This window comes from Dipodomys merriami, unplaced genomic scaffold (genome assembly GCF_024711535.1).
Source record: "Dipodomys merriami isolate MVZ:Mamm:240054 unplaced genomic scaffold, mDipMer1.0.p SCAF_1, whole genome shotgun sequence".
NCBI lineage: Eukaryota > Metazoa > Chordata > Mammalia > Rodentia > Heteromyidae > Dipodomys > Dipodomys merriami.
In genome coordinates this window covers 112,226,791-112,239,514 of record NW_027202270.1, presented here as the reverse complement: position 1 = coordinate 112,239,514, position 12,724 = coordinate 112,226,791, and the positions used below count along the sequence as shown (strand labels likewise).

The 12,724-nt window shown below is 33.3% G+C and overlaps 1 protein-coding gene across 5 annotated transcripts in view; it reads left to right on the top strand.

Annotated features, from left to right (window-relative positions):
• Nucleotides 1-12,724, top strand: part of Mdga2 (MAM domain containing glycosylphosphatidylinositol anchor 2) — a 715,677-nt gene that overhangs the window by 465,960 nt on the left and 236,993 nt on the right. For all 5 annotated transcript variants that reach the window (XR_011373061.1, XM_070027506.1, XM_070027497.1 and 2 more), the window contains exon 4: nucleotides 4,184-4,380. Coding sequence is in view for 3 of the 5 variants with exons in the window: in XM_070027497.1 (XP_069883598.1) it covers nucleotides 4,184-4,380 (197 nt within the window). In the remaining 2 variants the exon portion in view is untranslated. The remainder of the gene's footprint in view (nucleotides 1-4,183; nucleotides 4,381-12,724) is intronic.

Sequence of the window (12,724 nt, the reverse complement as noted above, 5' to 3'; positions counted from 1 at the left end):
AGAGGCATTGTATCCACAAACTGCTCTATTAAATGGCATATTTAAAAGATAATTAAAAACTAGAAAAGTGGGGAAAATAAAAATAACACCAAGAAAAAGAATGTGTTAAATCCCCAGGTCTTCTACTGAGTTGGCGATTTCATATACTCACATCCAGTGTTGGTATTAAAGAAATCAGAGCATCAGTTATGTTTTGAGAAGAACATGATAACCCAAATCTGAAGTTTCTCTCTAACAAAGGTCTGGGACCTTTGGGAAGTTATATTGCAAGATGAACTGATGAGAGATATGAGGAAATAATAATAATAATAATATCCCAGTGCAGTTACTTTTTTAAGATGTCCCCCCCCCCAAATAACCAGAATCCTGGATTCCCTTTGCTCAGAGAGAATTATCTCATGTAGCCAGAGGATGGGAGTGGATATGAAGTTCTCAGGCAGGTCTCTCAGGATTCATTCCTCTAGCTCCTGAGGGTATTAGCAACTAATGGCTAACAGCAAATTGACTTTGTACAAATTGCCCGGAGCCCAACAGAGTTGGTCCTCAACGAAGTTGTAATTCCTAGAAGAAGCAACACAAATTGAATAACTGGTTGACAGGTTAGCATTGGAATAGGTATAGAAAAGCTTAGCTCTCTTGCCTCAGGGCATGCTAGCTCTGAGGGGACTTCATTGCTCCATTATCCTCCCACAACTATCTAGACTTTTGTAGCAACTTTCCCCTGGTTAATTCTCCATACTTTATTCCCCATAGAAATGCACTATCTTCCTAGGGTCATTTGGATATCATAACATTATTTGTAGGCCATACAAAATTATCAATACAGGATAACAGGCTATATGGGAAATGGATAAGAATAATACATGTATTATGTCATGTACTCAACTATTTCTCCAGCCTTATTTGGCCCAAGGCTGGTATTATTTAACCCCCCTCTGCCCGAGAGATGGGGTATCTCATAGTTTCTCTTTTCTCAGAAATCTAACCTAAAACAAATATATAAAAACACATAAATTATGCACATAAAAGCACACATATATTTTAAATATTCCTGGATGTATAGAGTATATATATATATATATTCAATATATTTAAATATGTATTTTAAATGTGTGTATGGATTATTAAACTCTATCTTATTTGGTATATGTATAGCTACATATATAAACTATTATGTGAAATATCCCTGTATTATTTGTCTGTGTAAAACAAATATTGTTCATTAATGTTAATTTTTGTTTCTAACGAGAAAAAAAATTCTCTCAAGACTCTTACAAGATAGAAATGCTTAGATATGAGTGAGAACTCAGCCAGTAGAATGTTCAGTAATCTGTATCACAGGATTGGATTCTCAGAAGGCCAGTGACCACAAACTCATCCAAACCTGGAAAAAGTGTGTTTAAATGGCTGTTTTTTAGTCTGTTCTTGACTGAGATTAACAAGAAAGCAATTAAGGATACATCAACAAATAAATTTTGCAAATACTAGACAGACAGACAGACAGACAGGTAGATAGATAGATCTTACATAGATAGATAGATAGATAGATAGATAGATGATAGACAGATCTTACATAGATAGATAGATAGATGATAGATAGATAGATCTTAGATACATAGATAGATAGATCTTACATAGATAGATAGATAGATAGATCTTACATAGGAAGATAGATCTTACATAGATAGATAGATAATAGATAGATCTTACATAGATAGATAGATGATAGATCTTACATAGATAGATAGATAGATAGATAGATAGATAGATAGATAGATAGATAGATAGATCTTACATAGATAGATAGACAGACAGACAGACAGACAGATAGATAGATAGATAGATAGATAGATAGATAGATAGATAGATAGATAGATAGATAGATAGATAGATCTTACATAGATAGCTATTTTAAAGCTCAGGAGAGTCACTATTTTCTGTTATCAGTCAACTGTTTCTCCTTCATTTCTTTAACTGTTCTGACTTCAGAATTTTGTTGTGTAGAAGATGATGTTGTCTAAAACACAATTTATGACTGAAGAAAATTATGTTAAACAAGAAAGGAAATATAGTATATAAACGATAGACAGTAAGGTTGATTTTAGTTCAACAATCTCCCACAGGATTGTATTTGTATATGGAGAGCTAATTGTTGAACATATGAATATATGTTAAACTTAGAACTTGTAAGCATTCCAGGACAGCAAGGGTGAATTTGAACTGAAAATTCCTTAATTTTTACTGAAAAGGACCAGTTGTTCTATAAATTTGTGCCACTAAAATTAGAGGCCTTTGAGGTAACTGTAAAAAGATTCTAATGTTGGAAAAAAAAGTGCTCAGAATGTTGCAAAACTACATATCAAAGTAAGACTGTCAAACAATTCACATTAAAAAAAAGTTTTTTAAAATATGGGGAGAGTTTGGATTCAGTTTTTTCTTTATTCCATAATGCATCTATTGCCTTACAAGTTGTGTTAGCATTTATTATTTTCACACTTCAAAAGAGTCTTTTCTAAGGGAGAAATATCTTTTAAATATATAGGATAGCATATGCTCACAATCTTGGATATTCTCATATCCATATAAATACAGTTGGGATATGTGACTTTCATATGAAAGTTCTTCTCGTGCAATAGTGTTTAATAACCAATGGGTAAGTGACACATGGGTACCTATTTATAATGAGAATTGAGTGCATTATCATTGTAGAGCTAAAGGAACGAAGAAAACAGAATCAATGAGCCATTATTCAAATGAGATTCAAATAATGAAAAGAAATTATTAATATTAAAAGCTAGCTTACATGAGTATTTATGATGTGCACAGTGTCTTATGGGCTATCTGATTTAATCTTCCAATAACCATAAAAATAAGAAATCATTTTACTGATAAGCCCTTTGAAGATCAAAATATTTAAACCATTGTTATGGTTATAAAGCTAACAGGGATAAAGCAGGGTGAAGATGGTAATTAATAGCAATTGGTTCCCTCATAGTTGGTAAGTTTCTACTAAGTGGAACTAATGACTTGTTGTTGCTCTAAGGCCAGTATACATGCTTATTTCTTCTTCTCTTAAGGAAAACCTAGAATATACTAAATCAGAGGTTGGCAAAGTGGCCCATTAGCAAAATGTGCTGGTAGTGCTTGTGTTTCTATTAAAGTGTTACTGGAATTTCAGCAATTCTCATCCTTCCTTCATTTGCCTACTCTCTTTGGGTGCTTACACATTGTAGCATTAGAGATAAGTAGTTAAAATAATGACTGCATGACCCACAAAGCCCAATTATTTACAAATAGGCATTTTCCAGAAAATGCTAAATGCTGTGGGGCACAGTCGCTTGGAACACAGGCAAAATGGCACTTAGTTTTCCAATATGCAGCAGTAGAAATAGCAACGCCTTTTAACAGTGCCTTCTGTTAGCACATTTCAAATTAGAAATATAATCTTGGATGTAGAATTTAAGATGAGGATAAATTGAACAGAGTTTCAAATCATATTTTATTACTACAAAGATTATAATAATTAATAGACATCATAATATAAAATAGTAATAATTGGTAAAGGAAGTAGATCAAAGAAAACAGCCATGTGGGCATTGTGATCTTGATTTTTTTTCTGTCATTACGGATTTCCCCAGTTCACCCTCTTGTGCATTTTTCTAACATTAAGAGCTTTGAACTTGAATCTCACTGATTGAGCTCTCTCACACGTGGCTGTTGACAAGGAGTTGGACATTCGCAAGGTGTATTTTGCTATCTCACTAGAGAGCAGAATAAATAAGTTTCACATTGTTTTGCTTGTCTTTATTAGGAAATTTCTTAATAAATAGATTCAATAAGATCAATAGAAAAAAATAAACCTACTGATAAGATACAGTCTCACTTTAAAATATGCATTAGTGGGCTGGGAAGGTGGCTCAGTGGTAGAGTGTTTGCCTTGCATGCCTGAGGCCCTGGGTTCGATTTCTCAGCATCACATAAGCAAAAAAAGAAAAAAGCCAGAAGTGGCACTGTGGCTCAAGTGGTAGAGTGCTAGCCTTGAGCTGAAGAGCTGAGGGACAGCGCCCAGGCCCAGAGTTCAGGCCCCACAATCGGACCCCCCCAAAAATAATATGCATTAGTTTGTCCATTTACAACTTTTGTAACTCATTATCTTATGCTTCCTTGTTTTTCTATTACCCAGATTTGGATGATCCAGTAGTTACTGTCCATCAGAGTATAGGTGAAGCTAAAGAACAGTTCTACTACGAGAGAACGGTGTTCCTCCGCTGTGTGGCCAACTCCAATCCCCCCGTGCGGTATAGCTGGAGGCGTGGCCAGGAGGTGTTATTACAAGGGTCTGATAAAGGCGTTGAGATTTATGAGCCCTTCTTTACCCAGGTAAGAATGAACTTATAATGTTTTCTCCTTCTATCCTTTCCAAGTTCAGGCACCCTGCATTAGTATAGCTAGTTGAAAAGAGAATTTCTGCTAAGAGTGCTCTTTGAAAAACACAATGTGTTCAACTGAAACTCCAAATGTGATATGAAGGATAACTTGTTTAATTATGAGGTGGTTACTTTAAGAAGTGTTAGGTTCACTTTGAACACGTTGAAAAGTATTAGGTTCATGTAAGCTAACTTATATGTTGTTACACACAAATAAACCTGGTTTCTTTAATAGGTAATTAATTATACATTTTCATGATGGATTTGATTTTTATGGGATTTTTTTGTTTTTTGTTTTTGTTAAGAGGAGATATTTTGTTTCTGAATTTTCAATAATAAATAATTAAAACACATGGAGACATATATTTATAATGTACTTAGCTTTGGTTTTAGGAAAAATATGTCTTTAAAGAATTTCTCATCTTTGTTTTAGTTTTGGCTTAATTTGGGTATAGAACATTAATTATACAAAAAATCAAAATGTCAAATGAGTCAAGAAAAAGAAAAATTGAATTATATTCACCTAAGTTGAATATGATATGAAATACTCTTGTGCTTGTCTGCTAAGATTATCCTAGATACATACTAGTTATTGAAAGTAAGGGAAGCCAACATGGGACCTATGTTTCTTTGGGTCTGGCTTATTTCACTTAATATAATTTATTTTCCAAGTCTTTCCATTTCCTTACAAATAGGGCGGTGCCATTCTTTTTGATGGATGCATAGATTTCCATTGTGTGTATATATAAATATATATATATATTATGTATATATATATATATCACATTTTCTTGAACCATTCATCTATTGAGGGGCATCTGGGTTGGTTCCATATATTAGCTATGGTAAATAATGAACCCCAAGATAGGGACGCAAGAAGGTTTTCTTTTGTTGCTGTTGTTTTTAATGTACTATGTGATTTTTTTGTGTCTTTCATATGTTCTTCCCCATGGTATAACCTCTGTTTTCACTGTATTTAATTCATTTAATTCCAGTGCCCTACATCTTGTATATACATTTTCCTAATTTGGGAAGGGGAAGGGAAATAACAAAATGCTGAAACAAGGATACAGGTTGATCCATTGCAACAATGAGACTTACAAGACACTGTGTTGAAAATGAACTTTGCAACTTTGAGGGGGGAGGGAGAAGTTGGGGAGGTGGGAAAGGAAGGGATAGTAGAGGAAAAACAAAGGGGGGCTAATAATGCTTACTACCTTACTCATTTAACTGTAAACCCTCTGTACAATATCTTTACAATAAAAAATACTTTTGTGTAAATGTAGTGTAATGTCTCAAGAACAGCAAATTAGTCTTTAGAAAGATACTGTACTTTATATGAATATTTGAGAGACATTATAATAAGATTTTTTGATGAGCAGAAAGATACACAAAAAAGGTTTTAAATTTAAAAATGTCATTTGTGCTAATGTTCAAACCAATGAATAAAAATGATTAATTGTCCATAAAGCATGCTGTATTTAGATTAGCAACATCCTTATGTCAATAGTGCGGAACATATATAAGTGCTCTTTAAATATTACAAATATTACGCTTTGTAATTTTAAATATTCATAGAAATAAATTCTTATAACATTATCCTAAATTTGTGAATTTCACAACAGTCTATTGTATGTTATTAACCATTAAGAATAATGCCTGAAATCCTACCTACTCACTGAGACTTGAGGATCAGGTTTCAAAGCCAGCAGAGACAGGAAAGTCCTTAAGACTTTTACCTCGAATTAACTATCAAAAATGCCAGAAGTGGAGCTAAGGCTCAAGTTATAGAGGGCTAACCTTGAGGGAAAAAATGCTGAGAAACAGCTACCTGGCCCTGAGTTCAAACCCTACAACAAGCACGCAAACACACACACACACACACACACACACACACACACACACACACACACATACACACACACAAAATAAAATAAGGAATACTTATTTAAATAGTATGAATTCCTGATTCTCATAGATTAATATAATTAGCAACATTTTAGATATTACCTTGGGAAGACTGCAGAGAATATACAATAATAACTGCACACATGATACAGATCTTCATACATGCATATGTACATGTATGCATATGCACACACATGTGCATCATGTGCGCAGATATTAAAATACATGATTTGCTACATTGTATCATAAATTTACAGATGTGATCTATATTTTGTTAAAGGTGGAGTAATTTATGAATTGACAAAATATAAATGCTGGAGAAGTACCAGTGGTCTATCATGAAATGCTATTAAAATGAGCTCCCATTTGACCCTTCTTGGCTCAGGTCAGCAGGATGCAGTTTTATCAATCATCTTTCAATTCAGTTCTATGGTTTTCAGTTAAACAAATTTTAAAGATCAATTAACCTCATCTAGATAATCACATCGTTATGTATTTAACAGTGCTCTTACCAATTTATTTTTTAAAATTTGAGCAGTATTAAAATGTCAAATATATATATATATATATATATATATATATATATATATTGTTTTTTTTGGGGGGGTCCGTTCATGGGGCCTGACCTCTGGGCCTGGGCGCTGTCCCTCAGCTCTTCAGCTCAAGGCTAGTGCTCTACCACTTGAGCCACAGTGCCACTTCTGGCTTTTTTCTTTTTTTGCTTTTGTGGTGTTGAGGAATTGAACCCAGGGCCTCATGCATGCAAGGCAGGCGCTCTACCACTGAGCTACCTTCCCAGCCCCAAATATATTTTCTTCTAAACTTCTTCTAGGTCATTCTCACAGTCTAGTAAATCCAGGAGAATTTCCTATTGCTCACCTGCAGAGAGATCTAATTACCTAGAAGTTTATACATGTGTTTTATCCAATTTGGGGGAAGTGTTTTATACTGTTAACATAATTAAGAAGTTGTTTGAGATGGGTGCCAGTGGCTCACGCCTATAATCCTAGCTACTGAGGAGGCTGAGATCTGAAGATCATGGTTCAAAGCCAGCCCGGTCAGGAAAGTCTGTGAGACTCATCAACAAACCACCAGAAAATGGGCAGTGGCACTGTGGCTTAAGTAGTAGAGTGCTAGCCTTGAGCTGAGGAACTGAGGGACAGTGCCCGGACCCAGAGTTCAAGCCCCACTACTGACAAAAAACAAGTATTTGTTTGAAAGTTATAAAGCAAGCTGAAGAGAACTTCTTATGTATTCCTTTTGATTCTGTTTCTATGTAAGCAATTTTCAGAAACTATCATGCAAGATCTCTCCAGCTAGTAGCTATTGATCTCCCTTTCAAAAGCAATGATTATTTTCTCTTCCCCCTTTCTTTTAATAGAGAATAACAATTTGTTAAATATGAATGCTTCAAAATTGATGCTTCCTTTTATCAGCATATCAGACTTTACTGCATGTAACAGTCATTTTTCATGTTTGACTGGCAATTGTACTAGCAGTGCTGTTGATCTGATGTAGCATTACATGTAGTTATCTTAACACATCTTTATGAAACAAGTTTTTCTTGCAATTCTGTGGTCTTTGTTTTTTTTTGAGGGTATTATGGTACCAAGATTGAATTCAAGGTCTTGGACCTTCCAAGCAAGCACCCTACCACTTGAACCACATCTCAGACTTTTATGCCTTAGTTATTTCTTAGATAAGGTCTCACACTCCCTGCCTTACGGCCAGACTTGGTCATGATTTTCCACATCTGCCTCACCAGTAGCTGGAATTAACCAGAATAAGACACCATGCCTGATCTCAATTCTGTGTTTCTGATTACGCTGCTGCTGTACATAATTGGCAGTGGCATGCAGTTTCAGCTTCTATTTAAATTTTGCTTACTTAGTCATGTTTTTCTTTCTGAGCTACATATACACACACACATGCCCACACACATATATAACTTCAAGGGAACATTCAAGCCTCAGTATATGGAAATTTCAATTTTTATCACTACAAATCAGTATCTTTTAATAGACAGTGTAGATTTTTCTTTCTAGTACACACAATCACATGTGTGTTGATCACTAGATCTAGATCACTAGATTGGATATATCCAAATCTGACTATACAAATTTTTTTATTTGTTCGTAGCATAGTACAACAGGCTACAAACTTGTTATCAAGACTTGATTGCACAAAACTCAAAATATTTAAAGTGACCATTTAAAAGTATGAAGCTGAACAAAAAAGGATGAAGCTGATTAAATATTTGTTCATGCTGGACCCTTCCTTGGCCTTCTAATATGTAGCATGAAATGCCAGTAATGTGTGGTGACTGAGAACGTCTGGCTAGACCTCTCCTTTCTTGCTGACCTATCTGGTTCCAACTTCAGCTTACTGCCCTGCTCTGATCACCTTATCCCTACACAGATTAGGTCTGTCAAATGATACCTCAGCCTGACATAGGTGGCTCTTTTTTTTTTTTTAACTTAAATTCTGTGGCAGGGGTCCTCTTCCCACTGAGGTGTCATCACCTCAGAGAGACCTTCCCTTCCAAAGTCGATGTGAGGAATCATTCCTTCTTTCCTACGGTTACTCTTGGTTGGTGTTCCCCACACACACCCATAGACTGAAACTATTGAATTGTTCTAGCTCTGTGTTTGAACATTAGCTCACTGTAAATAGAGTTAGCCTGTCATTTCAATTACTCTAACAGTGCTGGACTCAGCAAATGTGCATCACAGTGAACCAGACATGATGGAGATGTCTGAATTACTGTACCATAGGAGAGTTGTACTGATTCCCAGTTACTGATAACTCCCAAATAATTCTGTCACTCTCCCCTGCTTCACTCACTATAAAAACGGTGTAGTGTAAAGGAGAATGATGCCATACATGAATCTATTTTGATGTATCTGATTTCTAAATTGTTGACAATTTTCTAGGTCCTTCTGACCACGACGCTAGCATGTAGAAACTCTATTTGAATCCATAGTTTCTTCAGGAAAGGCGTAATTGTACATATGATAGCATCACTCATTCTGTATGATTTTACAAATGATGAGTTGCAGATTAGTCAGAATCACTTTAAAATTAGGGTAAACGACAAAAACCAAATTCATATGAATTAACTGAGGAATCTAGGACTGATTCAAAGCTCCAAGGCACATTTCAATGAAGATAGAGTAATGGTTTTATCTATGAATTTAATTGACAATAAACAATGCCCTCATTTGTGCTGTGACTTCTATGGAACAAATATACTTATAATTTTAAACTAATTTTAAATAACAAAATAATAAAGAGAATGTAACTATATATTAAAAATAACTTTTAGCAATATTAAGATTACTCTAGTTAGAAAAATCCAACCTCTGAAGCAATATTTATATTCTACTTTTAAGATGGATTCTGTGAGTTTTGTTATCCAATGAAGAATGTCCCACAATGGTATTACCTTTTTTTTACTTTTACAATAATCATATACAAACTTCAGGTAGGAACTAACTCCACTTATCTTATTGGGTTAGTGTTTTCCCTGCTTAGAAGATAAAACCAGTTTAAAGTAATCACGTATCATTTTAGTTTTTAATTAAACATATCAGTTTTGTGATCTGTAAACTAAATTTACATTTAAGTTTGAATTCATTTTGTGTTGTTTCTTTAAAATATTTTACACAGTTGATTTTTTTGTCTTCATAATAGACTTTGATATTTGTAGTGGAATAGGAATGTTTTTCACTGTTGCATATAATGCAAGGGCATTTTACATCCTTAAATAGGTTTTATTAGTATTATCAATTTCCTGGTCTTTATTAATGTGTTCTTCAGCTATATTTCCTATGAATTGCCATAAGTATATTATGAAAAATTTTCAATGTTAGTAGTACTTGTATTAGCACATATATTAGTCTGTTTGCTTCTGTTATAAACATAAAATGGATAACTTATAAAGGAAAGGAATTCATTTCTCAGAGTCATGGAGTTAAGAAGTTTAAGATCAAGCTATAATCATTAATGAGAGCATTATTACCATATCATGACCTAGTGCCAAAAATGAGAAGAAAGTACATTTTTATAACAAAAGGCATTTGTACAATTAACTTATACATTACTATGATAAGCATATTCATTTATTCATGAAGAAAGAGACTGTTTGACCTAATAAGCTCTTAAATGCCCCACTTCTCCAATACCATCAGAGAGTCATTCAACATTAGTTTTGGAGCACACATATGAACCCAGGCTGAATACTTCAATGATAATTTATTTTATCTCCATAGATCTATAGCCTATGATCTTTGTGGTATCACGGCAGATAAGATCCGGTTAAAGCCACTTAGAGCTACCATGTGCAAGATGAGGGCAAATCATTTACAGCGATTAAGAGGTTACTAAGCATTGGTCCTCTCTTCCTAGTTTTATTGATATATATGGAAAGGTGAACAAAAGGTGATTATTATAGCAAGTAAAATTCACAGTGGAAACAGAGACAAATGATTCTGTGAAAGGAGCATGTATAAATAATACAAAAGGAAGATAATGTCTCCAGGGACTTTTTACATCTGTATCGGCCAGTACAACAATAGAAACATATGGGCAATAGTGTATCGAGAATCCTGGAAGGCAATATGTGTAAAGTTTCAGATGATGGATCATATGTCTGCTTAGTCTTTCAGGGTGAGAGAATTAAACTTCTTTGAAGAATATGAAATTGTGAATAATAATGCTGTTCAATAATAGTGTCTTATTTTTTAATAAGAATAATTTCTCAGATGATTAGACATCTCTATACTGTATGCTGTGAATACAAGGTTATTAACAGTAATCAAGTTCAATAGAATATTTGCCTCACAACACAGTTGAATGAAAAACAATCTTGTTAAGAATTTTTTATTGGTAATATTTCCAGAATGAAAATAGTTGTGTTCCTGAGAATGATACAAAACCGTAAGGACATAATAAACATAGGCAAAAACCATATATATATATATATATATATATATATATATGTTTGTAATGAATATGAAAGACTTTATACTTTTACCATATTTGAGGATAATAATGAATAACTAAGGAGGAGGCAACAATGCTTGATAGGAAATGTACTCATGACTTGCTCATGTAACTGTAAGCCCTCTGTACAGTATTATTACAATAAAAATGTATTAAACATGAAATTATTTAAAAAGAAATAAAATAATAAAATAATTATTTTTAAAAGTTTTCATATATCTTAAAAGTAGCATAACTGTGACCATGGATATATGGTTAACTATAGCAATTTGAATATTGATAAGTGCCATTGACTAATATATGGCTGCATCCTTTTTAGTTTTGTTATAAAAATATTGAAAAATTAAATATATTTTCTGAAAATTTTATTGTAATTGTTCAATAAAAGTATACTTAAATTTTATAAATTGTGCATTCACTTGCCATGTTTGCTGTTCATGACATCATCTTGTGTACTGCAATTACACAAACTAATTATAAAACTGAACATATTTACATCAATTACATAATTAGTTTTAATTAGGCTAACTAGAGTAATTATACAATTAGATAATAATCAACTCAAAATTCCTTTTAACAAATCATAGAAATTCACATGCAAAAAAGAAATTCAGACATTCTCACATTAAATATTTCAACAAAAATCATCCACAAATCACAGAACACTAAATTTAGATGATCACCATATAAACTTAAAGTTTATGCTGTATGATTAAACCTGATATGTAATAAAGTATAAATTACATATATATGTATGTTTACATTATACATACATATCACTTGATATAGTGTAAGTATACAAAGGCACTTATGCATTCACATATATATGTAGTACTCCTTTAATTCTAAATTAAATGTATTTTAAAAAACTAATCTTTATTTCCCTGGATGTGATATAGTTGCTTATATTCTTTCAGCAAATTTTACATTAGCTCCTTTTCTTCTCACCATGAAATAACTTAGGAAACTACTTACCATATTAACCTATTAACGTAGGTAATTATTTTTGGTAATTATTCTGTACGTTGACACCTTCTGGTTTGATTTCTGACTATTGAAAGTAACTATTTAATTTCACCCAGGCCAGTTCACCAATCCTGCAATAGCTGATCTACTGAAAAATCATGGATCTAAATGTTTTGCTGTCCCTTTTGTATGTTGGACATATTTCCACCTTAATGTGCTCTGTTCAGAACAAAATTAACCTATCACATAGACAAACAACCATTATTGGATAATACCAGCTGCTCTTTAAAGAGTAGGAATCATCTCATAGGGTGGCAAGAGTTCTCTTTGTAAGCCTTGAAATCACAATATTCCTGCCTAATTTGTCTTCTTTACAGCATTATCAACCATCACTGTGTATGATTATATCAAACCATGGG